The sequence below is a fragment of the Crocodylus porosus genome, unplaced genomic scaffold (assembly GCF_001723895.1).
Source record: "Crocodylus porosus isolate Cpor-Errol unplaced genomic scaffold, CroPor_comp1, whole genome shotgun sequence".
NCBI classification, from domain to species: Eukaryota; Metazoa; Chordata; order Crocodylia; family Crocodylidae; genus Crocodylus; species Crocodylus porosus.
In genome coordinates, this window is record NW_017728886.1 from 79220701 (window position 1) to 79245514 (window position 24814).

At 41.2% G+C, this 24814-nt stretch overlaps 1 protein-coding gene and 1 long non-coding RNA gene across 3 annotated transcripts in view; both read right to left on the minus strand.

The window, feature by feature from the left end:
• Positions 1–24814, minus strand: part of ULK4 (unc-51 like kinase 4) — a 442797-nt gene that overhangs the window by 53702 nt on the left and 364281 nt on the right. For both annotated transcript variants that reach the window (XM_019537396.1, XM_019537387.1), the window contains exon 34: positions 22551–22736. In XM_019537396.1, coding sequence (XP_019392941.1) covers positions 22551–22736 — 186 coding nt within the window. The remainder of the gene's footprint in view (positions 1–22550; positions 22737–24814) is intronic.
• LOC109311669 lies at positions 1915–19059 on the minus strand. Its single transcript, XR_002101573.1, has 3 exons — positions 18824–19059; positions 5742–5748; positions 1915–1926 (listed from the first exon to the last, which is right to left on the minus strand). It is a non-coding gene; the product is annotated as an uncharacterized LOC109311669 (long non-coding RNA).

A 24814-nucleotide genomic window follows, 5' to 3' on the forward strand; every position in this document is an offset into this window, starting at 1 on the left:
GCCCCCACTTTCTGCAGTGCTCTCTGTGGCCCCCACTGGGGCCCACTGCCTGCCGCAGCCCTGCTGTGACTCCACTGCCTGCCACAACCCCACCACTCACCGTGGCTCCACCATCTGTTGGAGCCCCCTATGACTACGCTGCCCGTTGGGGCCCACTGCACCTGTGCTGCTGCCACCCACTGGGTCCTGCCTTGGCCTGGCCATAGCTCTGTCACCCACTAGGGCCCACCATGCACAGCGACTCTGCTGCCCGCCAGGTCCCACTGGGGCCCAGCTGTGGCTCTGCCATCTATCGGGGCCCACCTCCTGCTGTGGCTCTGCCACCTCCTGGGACCTGCCACCTCCCCACTGTCCACTGGGGCCTGGCTGTGGCTCTGCTGCCTGTTGAGGTCTGCTGTGCTGCCTGCAGGGGCCTACTGTGGCCCCACTGCCTACTGGGGCTCCACCGTCTACCGGGTCCCGCCACCCATGGTGGGTTCACCAACTGCTGGGAACCACCGTGGCTCTGCCGCCCACTGGCTCCTGCCGCTTGCTGGGGCCCAGCTACGGCTCTGTCACCTACCAGGGCCCACTGCCTGCTACTGCTCCACCACCCACCACAACCCCACTAACTACCAGGGCCCATGATGGCTCTATTGCCCGTTGTAGCTCTGCTGCCTCCTGGGGCCCACTGCAGCCCTGCCACCTGATGGGGCCCAGCCGCAGCTCTGCCACCCATCAGGGCCCACTGTGCTGCCTACTGGGGCTTGCCACAGTCCTGCTGCCTGCTGGGGACCATTGTGGCTCTGCTGCCCACTATGGTTCTACCGCCTGCTGTGCACCATGTGGGTCCCGCCACTCCCCGCAGCTGCCACTTCCCACGCTGCTCCCCACAGCCCCCCTGCCACTGCACTGCTCCACGCATCCCCCACCACTCCCTGCAACCACCACTTCCAGACACTCCCTCCATCCAATCTTACCTTATTTTCCACTCAGATAGAGGGAGGGGGAACAGCTCCAGGGGTATGGGGCCAGAAGCCACAGAGGCTTCTGGTAGGGGGCTGAGGGCGGGAAGGGGGTGGGGGGCTGGATGGAACTGGGCTAGCCTTGTTGCTTAGCCACAGGCTCCTGCTGGGCCCTGCTGCTGCTGGCTGCCTGTCATCTTTGACAGGCAGCCACAGACAGGTATAAATTAATTTTCTAAAATTTTTAAAGGCCCCACAGGCCAGATAGAACGGGCTGGTGGGCCGCATCTGGCCTGCAGGCTGTATTTGCCCACCAACACGGCTACAACCAAAAACCTTGAGTCTAATGAGTGGTGCCTTGAATCTAAAAAGATTGAGAATCATGGATTTATATAGAAATGGGAAAATGGTGAGGAGAAATACGTCCCCAAATATACAACCATTTGAAGAGTTGAGTACTTTCATTCCATCTTTTTGAAAAATAGTGCTACCAGTTGTTAAACTAGGAAGTTATTAAACTAAGAAGAGTTATTGAACAACTGTGATGTTGATAATTTTCCCTACCATTTATGAGAGCCAGCAGTATCATAAAATGTTAGGGCTTCCTTATACTCTGTAGGTATAGAAGATTGAGAAGCAATACTCGGTCTCAGAGGGAGCATGGGAAGCATTTGGCTTCAGAATACCACCCAGAGTTCCCAGATACTTGACATTACATTTCTGTATGCTGTTTACTACTCCCCTTATGGCTGACCAAGTGAAACTTCAGATGCTCCCCATCTCAGTCTAGCTATCCTCTGTGGATATCTATGTGCCACCACAAAACTAGGGCTTGTGCTGCATTGTGCTTTCCTCATTGAAGGGTCTGCAGTATTGCTTCCCCCACATTTAAAGGTACTGAAAGGAAGTAAAACAGGTTCCTTATGGCTTCCCCTTACTATGAATCTCTCACACCTTAATAGGAGCATCAGCCCCAAAAATCCTTGTGAAAAAGTAATAAACCTGACCACAGAAACACAAACGTGTCTTTGTATAATGATATGGAATTAAAAACAAAAACCATACATTTTCCTGTTAAGATTTCAAACTGTTAGCTTTCACTTCTACCTAGTGCTGTCATGTAGATAAAACACATGTACTCAAAGTACTCTAGATGCTATACATAAGCAACTTTTTATGGCAAGGAACTCAAAATGTGATGTAACAAAGAAAAAGGGCAGAAAGGTCAATATTTTCTCAGAATAATCTGGATTTACATATCCAGTTCTTTAACAAAGGTTTTATTGGATGCACAATTTCTTTTGTGTGCTTTGTAATCCAACTGGTTCAGGCATTTCTAGTAATAAAGATGCTGCTTCTGTTATTATATTTAAATATATAAATGTATGTGAGCAGCAATCTAATAAAGACCCAGGTGAACAAAGAAAACGGCTGACAAGCTATAGTCTCATTTTAATTTTAATTTTCATGTGTTCATATCACATTTTAATTGTACACAGCAATAAATAAGCTTCTGTCATTACTAGTTTCTCATAAATGGGCTAATGCTAATCATCATTCTATTTTCAACTCTATGCCTTTAGTGAAAAGATTAATGTCAGGAAAATAAAATCAAAATAATGAGCTTTGCAAGCCACCTGAGAGACGGAAAAGCTCATGATTTTCCTTATTACATTTTACTGAATTTATATGAAAGCTGTTATCATCCATTTCGTATATTTTAAAAATCCTTACATTCTTGGATTAAGATCCATTAATGTATTAATTCTATATGAATATATAATTTTTTTTCTAGATTATTTTCAGGATTGTCATATCAGTGGCAGTGAAAGGCCAAATGTATTGTTCTTAGTTACTATCCTTTAATCAGGGAGTTAGGTGATCCTCCTCTTGGAAAAACTTCTATGTCCAGGTAGTATATTTTTCTTCCCATTCTTATCTCTGTTCTAAAGCTGATGTTAATGAAAGCTTACTTTTCCTGAAATTACATCTGCTAATCTGTTAAAATGACTCTAACCCTGGTCCTAGATGTAAAAGAGTAGGTGTCTAGAGATGGATTCATTAGAAAGGAAATGATTTGCCAGTAACTCAAATTCTTCAAAACGTGTTGTCCAAAAACACATTCTCATATGCAGAGTTGGAATCAGCCCATGAACCTTCTAATTGGACACTTTAATATTTAATCCATAAAGGCCAATCCAGCCCCTTCCTTCCCTTTGGCTTCTCCCTGAGCCTAGGGGAAAAAGAGTGGAGTGCACAGCCCCTCTCTTCAGTTTCTTCTCAGCTACAGACTTTCTGAGAGAGGGGGGAAGAAGGACAGGGTTTGAATGTGCATATGGCTAACACATCTAAAAAAGCCCCAGTTATCAATAAGTGATTTCGTTTTTCTTCTTCAAGTAAGTACCTCATATATTCTCATATGTGGGTGACTCCAACACCTGGAGGTGGGAGGCTGTGTCTCCTCACACCTGACACTCCACTGAAGAAATCTTCCACAATCTGAGTGCTTAGTGAAGGTATAACCCAAACCTGAAGGGCTCCTATAGACATGCAGGGAGTCTGCTCCAACGCGCTGGAAATCCAGTGCGTTGGAACAGACTCAATTAATCGATTAATCGAGTCTGCCAGAACATAGAAATTGACATGCTCCAGCAGCCTTCCATGTCGTGTGTATCAGTGTCCCCGGGCTGAAAAAATGGCAGCAGGGTGCTTTGAAATAAAACATGTTCAATGAGCTTTAGTTCAAAGTGCCCCACTACAATTTTTCAGTGCGAGGATGCTGATACACATGACGCACAGGCGCTTTTAATTAGCAGAGCTCACTAATTACATCACCCGGCACTGCACCCCTGAGCACATGTAAAAATGCCTCAAGTTACTGCTTAGCAAATATTTGACATGGAGGCCCGTTGGGAAAAAGGCAGCAGAAGTAGCCTAAACCCTGGTGGAAAGCACTTGAATTACCAAAGCACTCATTACCTTCAGCAGCTTGTAAGAGTCTGATACCTTCTAAGGAGTTTGCTCCTATGCAAGTAAAAGCCCAGAAATCTTTTCCCATCCAATGTGTGAAGGGCAACTTCAGATTTGAACAGCATGAATTTAGGAAAAAAAAAAATCAGTAATGCAATTTGTAGGTCAGAGCAGAACTTAAAGAACAATCTTTTACATGAGGACGGATACAGAGGACCACCTTACCCAGATAGAACATCATATAAAGAGGATCTCTCATTCATACTGGGATTTCACTAACACATCTGGAGGTGATTCCTACTAGGAAAACCAATTTCATAAACAGATGGCAGAGGGAACAAGAAGCCATTTGCTTCAATGATTGGTGCATCAGTGCCATAAGGACCAGATTCTGATCCCAAGTGAAGAACTGGGTCCGTGACACAAAAGAAAGGCTTTTGCAAACCTTTAAGAAACTTCAGTGTGGCATGGTGGGAAAAAGTTGGCTCACCCTTGATTGGGGGTGGGAGAAATAGGGTGATGGGCAAATTGCATCAAGAGTCTTGGGATTTTTTGAGGGGAAAAGAAGGAGTATAAAGAAGGAAAGAGAACAAGAAGAAACAACACCAGAAAGGAATAGTGGTAAGTAGACATCTGGTCATGGGCTGTGATCGCTACACAACAAGAAGATACGCTGATTTAGCCAGGTGGTTGAGAAGAACTGAGAGCATGTGCTTCACCATTTGTCTGTTTGGTGTGAAGGGTGGGAAGCGGAGGGACAGAAGCTGAGGACAGAGGCCTGAGCAGTAGGGGTGTATGAAATGGGCCGTATTAGATTCGGATTTAGGTTCAGCCTGAATCGGGGGACAGTGATTCGATTTGTTGATTTGGAGCACTGTCCTGATTTGATTCAGCCGAATCCAAATCTGAAGATTTGATGCTGATTTGGAGAATCAGTGATTCGGCCATAGACACAGCTTTAAATGTTTTTTCTACATACCTTGAGGTACCAGGCGTAGCTCATGTATGCTGAGATGGTGGGGCAGATGGAGCGTCCCACAGGAGTGCAGGGGCCCCCTGGCCTGCTCAGCGGCAGACCTGGAAGTGGACCAGAAGTATTTCTGGTCCACTTCTGAGTCCATCACTCCCAAGGCACTCTGAGTCCATCACATGGCACTCCCCCCCACTCCTCTGGGGGCAATTGGCCATGGGGGGACCCTGGGTACCCCCCCAGATCCAAGAAGCACCAGTCACTGAGCTGAAGGGTGGGGAGGGGTCCCCCAAATGCTCTGCGGTGGATCCAAATGTGAACCAGAAGTGCTTCTGGTCCACTTCCGGGTCTGCCACTGAGCGCTCTGGGGACTCCCCCACACTCCACGCTCCATCCACCCCAGCATCGCAGTATTCATGAGCCGACTGGTACCTTGAGGCATGTAGAAAAAATATTTAAAGAGGTGTCTATGTCCAAATCATTGAATCTCTCCGAATCAATTCAGAGGGTTCCAATTCGATTTGGAGAGATTAAAGGGTGTCCTGATTTGATTCAAATTCGGACACTTGGCTGCTGAATCAGGCTGAATCTCTGCTGAATCAAATCAGCAACCAAAGCTTCGCACAGCCCAACTGAGCAGCCTGTACTGAGTACTGCTCAAGTACCCACAGTTGTTCAGACAATTATTCAAAGAAGAAAGATACTTTGTTCTATTAAAAAACTTAGTCCTTGTAAACAACCCGCCCTTTTTTTTTTTAGCTTTCCACACACGAAACAGATTATTCTTCCTGCTAAGATATATACTACAATAATATCCAAGGTCTGCAGGACTCATTCTGTTGAACACTGAAATACACACACACCCTTTCCCATACTCCTTGGACTCTTTCAGTCTTTTACTAAAAACAAACTCTACTTTACATCTTCCAAACTTTTACAGTTTCCAGCCTTCCTCGTCTTTGTCTCGCTTGCTCTCTCTCATTTTGCAGTCTTGCCCAACTCCCGTGCTCCCATCGCTCTAGTAATTAGATTTTGATTCTAGTTTCTCATCCATATGCAATTAAGTTTTATCAGTTTTAAAATCTGTTCTATGTTCTGTAATGAACATTAGGCAAAAGCTAAATAAATTAACTTTGTTATAATTGACCTTCAGTAGTTATTACTTTCTAGTAGAGATGGACAAACTTGTTTTGCCTCTTTTCCAAACCACTTGAAATTTCTATGATGATGCTTGAAATTTCTGGGTCAAACAGTGACTACATCATTTAGTTCATGTCTCCTTTAAAGGAGACTGTGAAAAGGGGAATTGGATATGGGTACAAGGAACAATTCTAAGGGGAAAAAAAGAGAGAGAATATATCATATATGATCATCCCCTCTGCCTTCCAGGCAGGTTCTGGGGGACTGGTACCTTTGAAAACCGAAAGTATTATTTGAGAAGTTTGCAAAAGCTTCCTATTGTGACTGGATTCACCTCTCTGCTTCCAAGTCTCTTGTAACAGAAACGCACAGTTTTTGACCACAACCTGTAAAAGTGCCTAGTATTTTTGGATGACAAACTGGATATGCTTTAAAAAATGCGTGATTTTCAGGAGTAAGAGCATAACACTTTCTGACTACCAGGTTCTTATAAGACTCCTTAGAATGGGTACCCAAAAAAGAGGCACTCCAAATCACAAGACACTTTAGAAAATCATAGCCATTATGCATATGAAAATGCTAAATTAAAGAAAGCTATTGTATATACTATTCAAATTTAACATCATAATTAAAAATTGATTGCAGAAAAGTATATAACTCTACCATGTGTACACATATAAGAACATAATCATATGCATCTATAATTATGGACTCTTGATATCATACATAGCTATGCAAATTTAAAGTACCAAGCCTCAGGGAGGAGAAGACGATCCTGCTGAAACCTGCAATGGTCAGAATGCAACATAAGAGAAAGCATTTTAATATTCAAGAGGCTCCTGCGGCTCTAAGTTTCAATGGTGATTCCTATACAGCTTTCAGTTTCTTTTAAAAACTTTTTAAGTCCTGAAAGATATTAGAAGCACCTGGTACAGGGGTTGAAATGAGAATCAGACACACGTGGGGGCAGAGGTGGCAATACAGGAAAAAGACATGGAATGAGCAAGGCAAAACAGCAAAGACTAATAAACAGAAAGGTGAAGTAGGACATACTATAGAGAGTAGAAGAGAACAGTCTACAGGATCCTTTGTTATTAAATAACATCATATTGGGGTTCTACTGAAATGAATGAACAACGTAAGTATCTCCTTATGATGTTTTCCAGAACCCTTCAACAGAATTATAGTCCATATAACCCAAGAATTTTAGGGTATGTTATTCCTAAAGTCTTGACAGCCATAATTTGCCTTTCAGTAATCACAAAAAGTAAAATAAATATCACTATGTCAGTAGTGCCAAGGCCACACATCTTACTGATAAATGTGGCACAAACTAGTTTTAGCCATCTCACAGATATGAACTATAGAAATAAATTTTGCATTCTATTTCATGATTATATCCTCATTAACACTGCAAATACATACATTTCACTGCTTAAAGATTTGCAATGATAAAAGAGAGCTCTGAACATTTCTTCATAAGCAAAGGCCCTATTCATGTTTCATACAAATGTATTATTTATCATATATATTAAGATGACTTCTGTTCATTTTAAGAATGGCTAGTACTTTGACAATGTTAGTCTTTTGCTACAATATTAATTTTTGTCAGTGTTATTCTAGTCTATAGGGTTCAATGTGCTATTTACCATATTTACCCAAATCCAAGATGACTTCAGATTTATGATGATCCCCAATAATTAGATTCTAGACATGGAAAAAATAAATGTATTATAATTTTCCATACCAGGAATCTAATTTTAGAAGGCTGTCTAAAATTCATCCTCCTCACTGCTACAGAAGGGAAAGCAGTACCCCCTTTGTCTCTCCCCCAGTCCTTGTCCCCGCTACCCCCAGTGTATGCCACCACTAGCACCTGTCCTCACCCCCCCCCCCCCCATTTACCTTATGTGGTGACTATGGCTCTAGCTCAGGGCATGGAGCACTCAGTGGCTCCTGGTCTGGCCCTGGCCAGGCAGTCATAGCAGTGGCAGCAATTCTGAGTTCAGAAGGCAGCAGGGAGGGGGAAGAAGAGGGGAACACAAGCTACTGAATGGTTTCCTTTGGGCTTCTCCCTCCCCCACACTGCATGATCTCCCCTGTGCCCTCCAATATATCACATGGCTTTCCCCATGCTCTCCCTACCCTGCACTGCACAATGACATGCATGTTCCATCCTCCACATCAGGCACTCTCCCCTCTGCCCTCTTGGCAGTGCAGTGTTCCCTGTGCTCCTCCCCACTCTGCACCACATGGTCTCCCCCCACTACGTGCCCTCTCCCCTGTGAGACAACCTCAAGCTACCATGACCCTGGCCAAGGAGCAGCAGCAGTAACAGCTTTGGCCCCAGCACTAGGCCATGATAGGTGGTGACTGCAGCTCTGGCTCCAGCCCTGGACCTGGGACTAGAGCCACAGCAACCCATGTTAAGTGCAAGAAAAAACACATCTTGTATTCAAAGAAATATGATGGTGGCTGTTACATATATATGCGCATATGTAAAACTTGACTATAGTTTTTCACTGATCAGAATTAGTAGATTAAGAAATTATGGATAAGTGGAGGATCTTAGTCAAAACTTGAGTTGGTGCACTGTAACTCTACAGCTACAGAACTGCAAAAGTGCATATTTATTACAAACACTTTCGAAAGTGCCCATTGGTTTTTGGCTGTCAGACTGATCTCACAAAGCACTTTATGACATCTTGCTGTTATAGCTTTGGAGCCCTCTAGTGGAAAACTATACTACAAATAAGTAACACTGGACCAAATAGGCTGAGTGGATCCTTTACCCAGACGCACTACTCGATTAGTTTAACAACCATAAAAAGATGAATTCAGTGTAAATGACTAGAATACAAATCTTATATCTGTCTCTGAATTCTTATTTAGTTGTATGTATCCCATCTTTTTCATACCCATTCCACATAACGTATACTTGGCTGGGCTCACTCATAAATACGATCCTAAGCAAATTTTGATCTCACTTATACTCTCATAAATCCAGTTCTAATCCAGAATAACTCTACTGAACAAAATAGATTTACCCAAGTTTCAAGAGCATAACTGAGGTCAGAACTTGCTCAATGGTGTATGACATGATACAGCCAACTGGAATAAAATGTATATCAATTTTTGTATTATACCTATATATTATCATTCATGTATTCTAAATGCCATTGCATGGCTGTAAGCATGGGAACATTTTGTTAGAAACATATTCTAAATAGTTTGGACTGAGTATTCGATACTGGTAAATAACATGCATCTGTTGATCCGTATCTGAGAAATGCTATTAAGCTTGACTGACTATTATATACACCTGGAGGGAGTACATTTTTACTGATATTCAAAGAATTAAGCAGTCAGCTCCTTTTGGCAAGAGCAGGAGTTTTGTCAACTCCACTGCTCTGAAAACGCACCCTGAACAATCTAAAAAAAGCCAACTGTATAATCAGTACAGAACTGGTATGCAAATTATGAGATATTCTTATGCTACATCATATGAACTAATCAACTTGGCATTATATCCCAAAGAAAGCATCTGCTGTGTGAAATTTAGGACAGTAATTCACAACACATAGAACTATGCATCATCACACAAATTACTTTGTTATAAATTTATAATGATATTCACATAAAACCATTTCGTCTTAATAGTTTAAAGAAATGACAGCATTGGGCACTTCTATAAATGTTTAACTAGCACAGCCTTCATAATTCAGAATGTGTAGGTTTCATCACTGAAGATGTTCAATTGAAACACTGTCTGAACTTTGAAAAATACACCAATTGCTATAGCAATCTATTGAAAGCATGACCTCAGTGCACATACATGCTATTTTAAAATATATCCCTATTTCCAGAATCCTAATGTGAATCATGGACTTATTTGAGGTTGTTTCAAGTGCACAGTCACACATACCAGTATCAGGCACTGGAGTATCAGAACAGATCCCTTTTATAGGGAATTTCAAGAGCGTGCACTTTAGTGCTGAAGAATACCTAAAACAAATTCAGCCTGATAAAGCATCAGAAGCATGAGGCTTTCAAGGAGAAACATCAAGAAGTTCTACATTCCCTCATCCATTTCTAAAATAATTTTCTTTGACCATGTCAACACTTTCTACCTCCTTGAATCCCTGTCTTCATTTTCTTTTTAGGGCATAAAGGTTCAAAATTCTCTCACCTTCAAGACAGACATACTTTTGCTTTGTCTGCGGACTTGGGAGTAAGAAGAATACATAGGGTGGCACCGCTCCCTGTGCTCAGCTCCTTGCGGCCATGAGCTGAGCAGAGGAAGTGGCATGGCAAATCCCCCGCCTGCTTCTCACTCTGGGGATTTTAGCAGGAGGGGAGCCGCTGGTGGTTGTTCATCTCCTCCCTTCCCAGTCTGTGGGAGGGGTGAAAGCAGCTGCCCCTATGCCTTCTCCAGGCTGGGGGTGAACCTGGTCTCTTGGAAGGCATCAGAGCCTTACCCTGTAGCTCCACTCTTCTGGGGTTCTGGGAGGAGTTGAGCCACAGAAAAGTGTACAGATGTCCATTCTCTCAGGAGCAATTTCTGCTTGGTTGTAGTTGGGTCTAATTTTTTGTATGAATTGCCATTTTTGCTCCAGGAGAAAAATCTGGAATATCTGTATACTTGTGGTTTCTACTGCCAAACTGGCAATTCTCCCAGTAGTAGCCTTATTCCAATAGTGCAATTGTTATAATTTATACAGTGCCTTAAGTTTACAGTAGAAGTTCAAGGTATTTGCAAGAGGGATTTGTAGAAGACACCGTAAAGGAGATTTCTATGCTTCTGTTTATATTTTTGAATACACATAATGTATGGTTTATTTCTTCACAGTTTCTATGGCTTCAGAGAATGGTGTCACATTGATAATGTGTCAAGATTAAGAATTTTGAAGTACTGAATTCACCTCTGTAGGTGAGATTTCAAACTTGGGAGTGACTTCCATACTGATAATTAGGATAACTTGTTAAAGCCTCATCCACATCTGCATGTACACCATGGCTGAAGTCTCGTCCAGGCTCACAGCACTTTCTCAAGTCAAATTATCTACTACATGGGAACTTCAGTTGCAGACAATTGTTTAAACATGCTTAGAAGGAACCTAACTATTTGGATTCTAAGTTCTTTAAGATAAGGACTATCCTTTGTATTTGTTTATACAGACAATAACGCAATGGAAGCTTGGTATACAGGTCCCAGTACAAGTAAGAGCAGCCACAAATCCTGGGCCACATTCTAAGGACTCGAGAACATTATTCAGCCTTATATTCATATTTAAACCAGGAATCCAATGCTGACAACCTTAACATAAGCTTACTGATATTGGTAACATCTTGCTAATTACAGTTTTGTGATTATACACTACTGATCACTCAAAGGACACTCAGTACTTAGCAAACATTAGATCTCATGGCAGCGTATGTGGACAGATAAATTATATTAAACTCCCAGTAGTTGTGATAAAGAAGGAAACCATAGAAAGAAAGAACGTCTAGCTATTTACAGGAAAAGAGATATGTATCTTAAAGAAATACTGGAGAATGAAGACAACCACTGAAACTGGCTTCTTCTTGGACTTCTGAACTGATAGATATAGATAATGTAAGTGCATCCCCTTTTGCAGATTTCTTGGGCACAAAAGACTTCAATAAATAACATGCCGACAAGGCAGGTGCACATGTGATGCAAATACTAGACAAAGAGCAGTGTACTTTCTGCTCTATGACAAAAGCACCTGGTTATTTCTTTGTTAAAATAAATAATCTAGACAGCAATTTGGTTATTATGGAGATATGTCTCTAATCAAATGAAAAAGCAAATGCAGATTAAGATAGCCACTGGTGTCTTGCAAAAAAAAAATCAGCTTGACAAAAAGGGGACCTCAAATTAGAAGACCTTCAAAATCTTTTTTAAGCCAAAAGCTTCTGAATCCTGAAAATGTGAAATCAATCATTCTTTGATTTAGTCATGCATAACATTCTAATTCAGGTGATTTTTTTACTACACGTAGTTACTAATTTTGAATATTTTATCATGACTCTTGTAATATGTATTTCATAAAAACCAAGCTCCTGGAGTCAAGTGATCATTTGATCATCTCAGCTTTGATTAAAAAATAAAAGTAAGTTTCTGGCCTTCATGGTTGTAGAGAGAATACTGAAAATTTAACCCGATTGTACTCTGAAGGCACAAAAAATGGAAAGTAAAGAAAAAGAACTCAGGATATTAAAGTCCATCTGATGATTTTGAATGATTGCACTTGGTGATAAGTAGGGGTGGACCAATAGAGATTTTTTGGGCTGATACCAACAGCCAATTTTTAAGGAGGAGCCCCTGCCCCAGTTAGCTGTGTTAGCCTGAAGTCAGTCAGAAGTCAAGGTAGAGAAGTACCTTATAGATCAGGGGATGGCAGCCAGACTCCATTTCCCAGCGGCCCTTGCCCACATGGCTGGGGCTGGTCTCCATGGAGGCCCCAGCCAGCTGTGCTGTGATAGCACAGCTGGGGTTGCCATGGAGACCAACCCCAGCCACACTGGTAGGGCATGTGATAGGGCAGAGCAGGGCAGAGGGCTGTTCCGGAGCCCTGGGATCTTGTGGCAGGGATAGCTTGGTCTGAGGCCAGGGCAGAGCTGCAGTCTGCAGCCTGCATGCTCAGGGACCAAGCTGCCCTCACCACAAGATCCTAGGGCTCCAGGCTAGCCCCCTCCTTGCCCTGCTGCATGCCCTGCCAGCGTGGCTGGGCCTGGACTCCATGGTAATCCCAGATTTGCTTTATCACAGTGCAGCTGTGGCTGGGGTTTCCATGGAGACCAGCCCCAGCCATGCAGGCAGGGGCTGCTGGGAAATGGAGTCCGCTACTGGCTGGAACTGGCCTATAGGCTGGACTTTGCCTGCCCCTGCTATACACTAACTTAATCAGAGATGCATGAGCTCTCATAAGCAAGGCAGTAATGTAACTGATGGGAAGGCAACAGGTCTAGGTGTTGCCTTTGTGTGGGGGAAGGTGCAAAAATAGCTGCAACTGCAACAGTGGCTGACCATGTTGCTGCGATAGCATTGTGACAGCTGGTGCTGCACGTTATGCAGCTGTCCCATGTGTGGAGCTACTTGGCTACACCTCTGGAGGAAGATCTTGCTTAATAATCTCTACCCATCATCTCCATCACCTGTCTTTATCCATACACTGGATGCATTTCCAATTTGTATCTTTCTCCTTCATCAAATTATATAGGGCAAATACCAAAGGAAAAGTCTCAGTCACTGGTTATAGGCTTCACTCATCTGATTAAGTGAGCTGTTGCTCATGAAAGCTTATGCATCCCTGAATTTCTTTAGTCTATAAGATGCATCTCTACCCTGCCTTCTGCCAATTTATGTATGCAACACTGGAGTGTTAAAATGCTGAAAACTGTGTGTAAAGCTTCCAGCCAGTGGAAATAAATATGTTACAAGACTTAAAAGTACTTTCATTTTTTCTTTTTTGGGAATAAGCCAGACCTGGTGTCAGACAAACACAGACAGACCTACAATCACACTGTTTTAATCAGTAGTCATGGGGAACTTTCCATTCAGGAGCTCACATTGCTGATTTAGTGCAACTGTCTCATCTGTTTATTCTAACCCACAGTAAAGTAAAGCTAAACTGCAATAATTCTTTGTGGGTTAGGAAGAGACAGATTAAAAACAAACTGTACCAGATTCAGCTGAAATGTGATAAGTTCCACCTTCTTCTTTAAAGTAGAGTAACCGTTTCAACAATCTACACCAGTGATTTTCACCCAGGGTGCTGCAGCACTCTGGGATGCTTTGAGGTCATTTGAAGGGTGCCACAGAGTACCACGCAATGTTAGGTCTGGTAGATGTCCAAATGATTCACAAGATAAAGATTTTCAACAGAAATTCACAGTGTTAAAAACTGTTGTGGTCTTTCGGAGTTCTTTGCAACAAAAGAATTGCTCCTATTTTCCTGTAGTCAAAAAAACAAGTGAAAATTAAGTGCTGCCATTTTCTGAGAGGTGCCTTGAGTATATTAAGGGCTGCCTTGCATCTAAAAATATTGAGAACCATTGATCTACACTCCCAGTTCAATGTCTTTGCTTGCAGATATCATGGATGAATATACAAAATAACAAGTAATCAAGAATACAATATTGTTCATGGGGTTACTACACTAAAAGCAAAAGACAATTGCTTTATGTTCTTTTTTGGCACAAATGTGACATCCCACATTTGTTTAAAGACTTTACATGGTGACAGTAAATATATTTTGTTTCACACACTAAGTAATGGTAAGACTGCTCTGCAGTAATCAGGCCTCTTCTCTGTTTTTTGGAGATAGGTAACTGAAGAGAATGGTTTATCATATATGCAGCGGACGTTTACAACAGTGTGCTGTTGAATTCATGAATAAAAGCTCAGTATCAAAACAGACGGGGAGCTCCTCACTAAAGCTAAGGGGATGTAAATCATACAGTAAAAGCTATGTTATCCGGCATCCATGGGGAATGGGGAGTGCCAGTTAATCAAATATGTCAGTTACCTGAGAGGCGTTTTTGCCTGTTCAGGCCCCCCCGCACGTCTGGTGCACCAGGTCTTTCACTCGCTGGCATCAGTGTGCCAGGGGACAGGGAGGGGGGCCCCGTGCAGGCTGCTTTGCCCTGAGCCGTGGTCCAAAGTCGGCAAAGTGGGACTTGGCGAAACCGGAAGTGCCACTGTGGGACTTCCGGTTTCACTTTTGCCCCGTCAATCAGCATGCCAGTTAATAAAGTGCTGGATAACACAGCTTTTATTGTATAGTGCTAAGACTAGTGAAAACGTGTCACAGATTAAGCTCTGGTTAATTCACTGCTACAAAGAGAATGCAAATAATGGTGAATTATCCAGTACTGACCAATAACCAGGAGTTGATGAATTTGCTGCTGGAAATAATAATAACAGTGATTACACCATCCTGGCAAATTAACCTATAGGTGAATTAAACAGAGTTTATTGCATTTAAAATGACCAACCTGAAAGGAATCCATGGTTTATAAATCAGCCTGAATTTGATGCTTAATCTGCTGTATAAACTCTTCACAGAGAACAATTTATGCTCCCCCCTCTGCGGTAAAATGTTTAACAGTGAAGAGCAGCAGTACACAATAATTCAGGACAAGAAATGGAAACTTCATATCCAACCCAAATCAGAAGTTGGCTTTCAGGGTGTAGAATGTAATTAGACAAATTAGATTTAATCTGATATAGTCTTAAAAAAAGTGCCACGGATTTTGCAGTAACTGGCTAGAATCGAGAATGTAGCATGATGCAAGATCCATAGATAAATACCACAGAACAGTGTTTTCAGTGAGTACAAATTTTATGCAAAAAGACTTCACATTTGAAGACTTTTGCCTTGCTTGAAAAATGTCTGAGGATACATTGGGATTATACGTTCCAAATTAACCAGGCTTCATTTTTTTCACCAACTAAATGAGTTTTCGGTTGTTGCTGAGAACACACAAATAAAGGGAATTTCATAGACACTTTCCAGCGATATTTGGCATTGAACTTAAAAATTGTTTAGTATGAGAATCTGCATTAGTAGATCCCGTAATTGCAAGTAAACTGAACACAGAAATGTTAAAATCAAGTTGTAGGAAAGCTGTTTAAAAACTGTTCACCAAAATGGCTTCATATTCGCTCAAATCTTGGTTCACTGAACAGCCAAACAATGCAAAGGGGCTGTACTGTTGTAAAGAACTGGGCCCGAATCTGTATTAGTTTAATTACATTGATTCTTGCAGCCAGCAACATTAGCTTCTGCTTATATGACTGTTTCAGTCACTACCGAATCTGGACCAGTATATTGCTTCTTGAATGAGGAAAAAGGGCAGCAGACCAATCCAACCTGATAACAGAATAAGTCTTACTTGTTAGCATTAGTTAGGAGCGTTATGTCTGCTTTTAAAAATATCCTAAAATGTATTTGGGCTGAAACACGTGCAATATTTAGAAAACTATATTTAATAACTTACTTTGTGACTAGATGAAAACCTAGCAGTGAAATGAGGTTTTCACCCTCCAAATACTAACAGAGTACAACCTTTAGAAGGGGATTATTTCCATTACATTTTCATCAGGGACTGGCAGAAGAGCAGTATATCATGTTATTACAGAGTCTGGCAATGTAATGGCTTAAGGTTGCTAAGCAACGTCACCGTGTTAAAGGCCTCTGTATCTGTGATCTCTAGAGACTCTCTCAAATTTCATTAAAACCTGTCCATAACTATTACACAAAGGGCTGTGTGGAGATTATAAACAGATTGAGCTTCTTGACACAATGGTGGAAGGATAAAGCAAAGAAGTGACACTATACTTTCATTACGTTGGCTACAACATTTTTAGGTTAACCCATCCTGTTTGTGATATGCATGTATTGGTTGGCTTTTCTTTGCTGGAGGAGTCATTAGTAATTTCTAACTAATGAAACACCTTATCCTACTGAAAGAAAGTCTACTAGAGACTGCAGCCAACTAAAGAGTGAAAGGATAAAGGATATAACAAGGGAAGGGGGGGAGATGGAGACTATTTGGTATAAGAAAAATGCAGGTTCTTTATATTAAGAACAGCACATTAACCATAGGTTGATTTTAATCAGACTTAGCACAGATATACATATCAGCAAGCCACATCTGTAGTGTGCTGCCTAAAACTGAACTATCATTCCTGTGATGAAGTTCTTCCTCACAACAGATAATGGGCCTCTAAAGTAATTTAGCTTAAGGCATTTTATAGATAAAAGCAAAGAAAATACCCCCACAAGAACAATTCCTTCTCCTAACTGAGGTTCCCTGACAGTGTTCATACAAGTGGGATATACTAACAGGTACATTAAGCTTTATGTGGCTTTTATTAAGGCAGTGTCTGCTCCAAATCACATAAGCACCTCCTTGTGGCTCTGACTAGGTGGAGCTGCATTATAAAGGCAACACCATCTGAATTACCAAAACTTTCGTAAATAAATGCTTTCACTTCTTCAAGGTAACCCATGTGTATCCCTGCTGGTGGGAATCTTGTGTGAGGCACATTCACCAGTAAAGCAGGATTAAGAGTTATATTTAAACAGGGACTGCAGAATTGCTCTCCTAACTCAAACGTCAGTGAGTGTTGCTTAGACCAGTGGTGCTCGACCTTTTTGGCTGGCGGGCTGGGAAGGCAGTGCCTAGGGCTGTCCGTGGACTGGATCTGGCTGGTAGCCCTGATCCAGCACAGAGCGGTAACAGCAGGGCCCATCTGGCCATGCAGAAGGGGGCAGAGGGCATCACGGCTCCAACCTGACCCTGCAGGAGGGAGGGAGGGGACACGGCTCAGCCCCACAGGGAAAGGGGTCTGACCCGGCTCCAACCCAGTGCCAGGAGGGAAAGGGGTCAGCCCAACCCGGCCCCATGGGAGGGAAGGGGTATAACACAGCCCCACAAGGGGGAGCGATATGGCCTGACTTCAAAGCTCCAAATTTCCCCTGCCAAAGCTCCCCTGCTGCCAAATTTCTGAATCTGTGGGAAGCCCCATGGGCTGGATACTTATGGCTCCATAGGCCACATTTGGCCCATGAGCTGGATGTTGGGCATCCCTGGTTTAGACTGTCAACTCTGGAGCTGGAACAGGCTTTTTGTTGGATGTTATTCAGCATGTTGTGCCATGAGGAACTACCACAATAAAATACAATCATAAATAGATGCCAAGTCAATAGATGCCTAGTGCCGAATAAACCTGTTTACAGAACTCAAACTAATATCTCTGCTAACTTCTATGATGGAAATGAGAAATGTCAATTATGCTTACACCTAGCAGAGCAACTTGTTAGACTTTCATGTTTTCCCACTAATGCTGACATCTTATTACACAGCCTAAAATAAACAGAAGCATTTTTATGCAGGTCATTAAAGGCTACTAAAAGGCTAGATAATTTGCTAAATGTATTAGATTTGCTCAGTAAAAGCTAGAGTACTATTTGACATCTGTTTTTTTAGAGACTAGTTTCACCAGAATGAGAATGAGGCTTTAGGAGGGTCACCAAAGATTAGAAGCCTGATTTAGGTGGACTTTAGATATAATTTTTAAAGTAATTTAGGAGAGAAATACTGAACAGGTAACTGGAAAACAGCCCAAAAAGGGCCTTCCATTAAAGCCTCAAGTTTACTCTCTCTTAAATTAAGTTCTCTTTATGCATAGGCAAACTAGGGAAAAGTTTCCCCTTGGATCAAAAGTGGAAAATATGACTTCTGTCAGTACAAGCTGAAATCCTGCACTGCAATATTCTGTAACCATTGGAAAGTCATAGGACAGTTGGTTAAGAAATCTTGTGATAGTGCAACAACTGAAAACAGCAGCATTGTGCACAGGAAGATGGGAAACTGAGATGGCAGACAGGTATATCTGAAAAAGAATGGCTGAAAATTTCTGAGTAAAGCAAACTGTTAATATACAATAATCTCCCACTTTGAAAATCTTTTCCTTTTCTGGGGGGAAACATCTCAATGTACAAGATCCCTTGGAAGGTGGCAAAGTATATATAGTCTGGGACTTCTACAGAGTAGGTGAAGTCAGAAGACTCAGCATTCTATAAAGAAGAAGCCAAAATGATTCTGGAACTGCCATACAGAAGAGGGTCCCATTCCTGTGTCAGATAATATGAATGAGACTGCCAGATTATACAAATGCTGCCAAGAAAGATCCAGAAGCTACAAATACCAAAACTGCCTATCCCAAAATGAAGCAACAACAATTAGGGACATACTGAGTAACACTGGTTATGACATATCACCCCTCCCTTGAACCTATACAGAAAATCCTCAAATAACTGCAACCCATATTAGAAGGAGACCCTACTATTAAAGAGATCTTCCCAGAACTACCCATCCTAGCCTTTAAACAAGCTCTGAACCTCACTAACATCATCAGCAGAAGCAAGCTTCCTACAGCCCAGAACACACCAAATGGATCCAGACCATGCCATGACAAGAAATGCAAAACCTGCCAACACATCTCCCCCCGCCCGCAATAACTGCACCCTACAACAGAACCATCAGCATTCCTGGATCTCACAGCTGCACCTCCAGAAATGTAATATAACTCATCCAGCGCACCAAATGCCCTGATGGAAAACACATAGGAGAGACCAAATAAGCACCAGAATGAATACACACCGGAAATCTAGTGAAAGCAAGAATGCCCAATTACCTGTGGGGGCACATTTCTCACAAGACAACCACTTTTTGTCCAGTCTCTCAGTTCTAATCCTCAAAGGGAATTGACAAAACACTTTTCACAGATGAGCCTACAAACTTCACTTCATCAGCCTCCTGGATTCAAAGAATCATAGACTAAATATAGACACTGGATTTATAACACAGTATAACTTTTGCCTGACATCTGACTCCCCAGGTTCCTCTCCACTATTCACCTGCTACATTCATCCCCCTTCTGTCTGTCTCTCACCCACTGACTCCTCAAATTACATCTTCACTGACTGCCTTTCTTGCATGCAGACCAGCCTCTGGCTTCTTTACTATTCATTCCATCCAGGAAGAGCACACACCAACTGCAGATGCTTCCTCAGCTTGACAAAAGGTTGTTAAACTCGAAAGCCTACTAAGAAAAAAATTTCCAATGATTTAAGTTGGTCTAATAAAAGATATCAGATACACCCAAAGAACCTTGTCTAACGGTGGGAGAATATACTTCATTTCCTTGTTGCTATCCAATATTTGTTAGTCAACTTTTCTAAAATTCTGTTCTGAAAACATTGGTACATAAGTGGCTACCTACTAGTATTTCAAGGGCCTACATTTTTTTGAAACTAGGGTAATCTTAGTTTATACTAGTGAGTTGAAGCAAAAAGAGATGGAAGTCAGTCAATGTGGCATATTTAATAAAAAAGACTCATTTTTAAACATTTGAACAAAGCATATTACCTGATTATTATTCCTCAGTTTTAGTTATCATTAAAATAAAATCAGAATCCAGAGGTGTCTAAAGAACATGTACATTCTGTGACATTTAATTAGTTAGTCTATTCTGGACATTTTTCTTTTCTTGCACCTATTTTACCTTTCAAAAACAGCAACATTTCAATCCAAAATGTCAGTGGGAATGGCAATCCTAAAAGGATAATATATTTCACTGCCTATTGCCATGCAGATATCCTAGTTTAAAATAATCTATCCTAAAACAGCTACCCATCTGCCCACAGTATGCATATAGGAGAAAAAATATTTAAATTCAGGTTATTACATTAAACTAACACCATAGGAGTTTGAAACTCAAATAATGCCTGCTCAGTATATTGTTAATGATTCCACTCACATATTCTAAACCAACGTTCTAGGACTGTTATCCAAGAATCCCTGGTTGTGCATAGAGCACTTGGTAGAGAGCGAACTGGTTCTTCCTCATTTCCAGCATATGCAGTATAATAAGGGAAGCCATTACAGAACTGCATTTAAATAATTTCCTAATATTTCTTTCTTACATAAGCAGTAGCTATGGTTGCCAAAGAGATGGAATAAGATCATGGATAGAAAAGAGATGGCAGTGCAAGCAGTGCTAAATGTGACAGGAACTCAGTGCACTTGACAAATTCTCTCTCAAAATGCTGACCAAATTTCAAAAAGTTTGAGAAAACATGCTGTAGGATACAAAATTCAGCATGAACAGCTGGAAGTGGGTTGAATTCATCTGATTATATTTCAGTGTCTTTTGTGATTACTGTAATTTTGACAAGATAATTATCTCTTGTGGATATGAATTTTTAAGGTTCATAGAAATAAAATAAGATTTATTATACAGTCTGTCAAATTATTTATGCAACCTACTTTTGCTGCTTTGAGAGGAAATCCTATCATCTCACATAATTGGAGAAATCTTTCCCTGTTCTAGTTTACAGCAACGATCAATATTGTTGACATACAAAGAGAACCGATGGTACAGGACCTTCCAAGACTCACGTTTATCAAAGGTGATAGGATATATTTATTTTCTGTGGTGTTATGTAGCTTGGAGTTAAGATATTGTGTGGAACATTCACCACCCCTACGTCACTAGGTCATTCACCACTTGTCCTAGGTCAGCCTTTGGTACTCTTCAAAACAGAGAAATGAAGCCACACGGACAGTAGTAAATTTGGAATGGAATGATCTGAAATCGTATGCCAGCTTCTTGCCTATCTCCGTCAGAACCATCTTTACTATCGACACATCTTGCTGCCTCTTTAGTCTTATTTTTAGGCCAGAGTCAGTTCTACAGCATGGCAGGAGTATGGCTGGACAAACGCTAGCAAGAATGTCATGTAAGATGTTTGCCACAAGTCACTTTTCAAGATGAGGTGAAGTACAGAACAGAGAAGTTGAAACTGGAAAGGAATTCAGGGGTGATGGGAATTCAGAAGTTTAAATTTATCTGGGTAAAGTGAGTTTTAGCTTCACAAGTTAACACTTTGGGGAAATTTGGGTTTGGAAAGGGGGAGGGAGCTATATTTGCTTTTCTGTCATGCAAAGATGAGTGTGGTATGGCAGCCACTTCTTTCTAACTCCATATCTATATTGACTTCTTCAATCTTCTGGTCAGGACACTTCACCAACCGACAAAATCCATAAACTTTGCAGGAGCTTAGAAACCACAAGTATACCTTGTTTAACCCTGACTCAGAAGGAAGTTATTCCCCTTGGAAAACATTTTTTTCCTGGAGGCTACAGCAGAGTAAAGGGTAATTATCAGAGTCAAGTACATAGTTCAGCTAAATCATCTTTCCAAAAGACATTAAAATTAAAAGTATGGTGAGATTAAAAGTAAATTATAGATCATATGATTTTCTATACACTTAGTCCACTTCTAAGAAACAACACTGCCCTCCTGATGATTAAGCATGACAGGAATGGAAGTCATGACATGTCTGTAACTTTCACTGGACTTGGATTTGTGCGATTCCTACTGACTTATTCCAAGTTATAACCATTCTGTCAAAAGCAGTTTTACCATTTGATAAAAATAATAAAATAATCTATATATGGATATATTTCAACTACAAAAATGAATTATTGTCTGACAAGAAAACAAACAATATAATTTTATGTTACAAGGTCAGTGCTTTGGAAATATTCAAAATAACATTCAATAATTTTTAAAGACAAGACACTAAATAAATATATAAACAACATAAGCTTTCTCTTAACAAAGTAAAAAGAGGGTTAATGGTAGTGGGGGAAGGGAATGAAGTTCTATTACAGTGGGTTCTTAATATTGAATATAAAACATGCATTGATCCAGTAACCGGTATCATCTTCTAGAGAAAATAGAATGGATATATATGATAATTTTTGCTTCTTTAAGAACTCTTAATATTCTTTACACACCAAACTTTTATTTAAAGGAGGAAAAACACAAATCACAACAATATCTTTTCATCCAACCATACAAGAACCAAGACAGAAATGTTAAGTTGAATTTTGGATGCAAATAAAGTTTTTTAACTCACCAATCTTTTGATGATTCTTAACAAAAGCTTCTGCTGTCTCAGATCTCTTTTGGACTTCAGTATTTTGGCAAAGCTGTCCATATTTTCTGGAGACATACTTTCTGGACTGTCGCCGCCATACAGCTGAACCAGCAATGACAAGCATTGTGATGCACTCTCATATATTTCAGTGTCTTCACTTGGAAGCTAAAAAACAAATACACTTCAAACTCATATTTCACAAAATTCTGCACCATCAGAATCTGTGAGATTCCTGTGAAGATTTGTACTGTGGTAGAAAGCAATAATTTCCAATCATCGTACTTTAAAACACAATAAAAGTTTATAAAAGATTTATAAAGTGATAGAAAGACATTACTAAGGGCCCCTCTACATGTGCTGGTAAATGTGCAATGGGGTCTAATGCATGATCCACACAATTGTGCCTCCCACCGTGCCACATATGCATGGCAGGAGATATGATTGTGGGATCGTGCATTAGATTGTACTATTGTGTCTTATCATTGGTACACTGAGAGCCTGGGCTTGATCCTGGGCTCCCCTGGGCGCTCAGTGCAGGGAGCGAGGAGAACACTGCCCCTGTTACTGGTCTCATGAGGTACGGGGCTTGCAGTGGGGAGAACACTGCCACCACTGCAAACCTTGTGAGGTGTGGGGCTTGCAGTGATGGCGGCATTCCCTATGAGCCCCACAGCCAAAGACACTACTCTCACTGCAAGCCCCACAGCTGAGGTGGGTCAAAGGGAGTGAGGAGGAGCAGCATTTTTCCCGCTGCAAACCCCGCAGCTGACAATGCTGTGACCACTGCAAACCTTGTTAACTGTGCGGCTGGTAGCGGGTGGCGCACCTCTGTGGCTGGAAACCCCTTAGTTGATGGGTCTATTAGCCACAGGGGAGCACTTGCCCACACATTCAATTAATGGTGTGATTAGACAAGCTACAAAGTTATTACACATTTTCTGTGGAATAACTTTGTAGCTTACTGCTTGCTTTATCATGCCGTTAACCGGTTGAACATGTAGCTGGGTCCCAACTTAAGGCACGATTACCTGGTTAATCACACCTTAAGTGTAATGTGTAGAGGGGGCCTGAACACAGCTATCCTTGATTAGACTGTAAAAGTGTCTATGGTACATTTATTAGGTCGTATTAGTCTAGAGGAAAAAGCAATCAGGGCTTGTGGTAGAGGTGATATTTTTTATTAGAACAATAAGATTTTTTGCAAAAAAACCTTTAATTGCAAGCTTGCAGGCACAAACACTCTTCATCAGGCATCGGAGAAAAGATTGTAAAAGTTCTCCTGGGTAGAAATGAAAGTTCATATTTCATACGATTTCACAGAGGAGTCAATAGATAGAAAACTCCTCTAGGCGGGCAGTTCTTAGCTGGCAATGAGTCTTAGCTCTCCTGTGAGGTTCTGTGATGATGCAAATTATCTTAAACAAAGGCAGGAGCAATATCTCCATTGTTAAATTGATTTCATCATTGATTTGCAGAACTGTTATTTTTTGCTTTCAACAGCATTTTCAATAGATTTTAAGGTCTGACCACTATTATAATCCAACCTGACCTTCTGCATGGTGTAGGCCATAAATTTTTACCCTGCTGTTCTTCCATCAAAACTATAACAACTGATGACAACGATAAAGCACATCTTCCAGAAACACATTCAATTTTAGTTTAAAGACAGCAAATGATGGAGAATCTACCACAGCTTGTAAATTATTTCAGTGATTTAATTACCCTTATTTTCTTTATGAATTTGTCTTCATTTTTTATCCATTGATACTTCTTATGCCTTTGCTAGCTAGATTAAACAACCTTCTAACAGCAGATATCTAGATATTTATGGGCCGTAATCAGATCGCTTAACGATCTATGAGATGACGCTTCTAAATCTCTTGCATTCTGAGGCAAATTGCTCAGATAATTCTTGTAGCAATTTTCTGCACTTTTTCTAAATCTCTTCAAAATCTTTTTTTAAACACTGGACATCAAAACAGGCCATATTTATAGGATTAGGGTTGTCTCTTCTGGGAAACAGTGACTCTGAAAAAGACACAGATTACCAGGGCTGATAATCTGCTGGACACGAACTTCCAAAACTATTCTGGAAGTTTTGATCCATTTGATGGTTCAGAGAAGAGCTGTAGGATAATTACAGGACTGGAAAATGTCTCCATGAAAGTGACAAAGAACTCAATCTACTTATTAGTTTATTTATTAGATACTGTATATATGTTGCCCTTCCCCAAAAAGGCTCC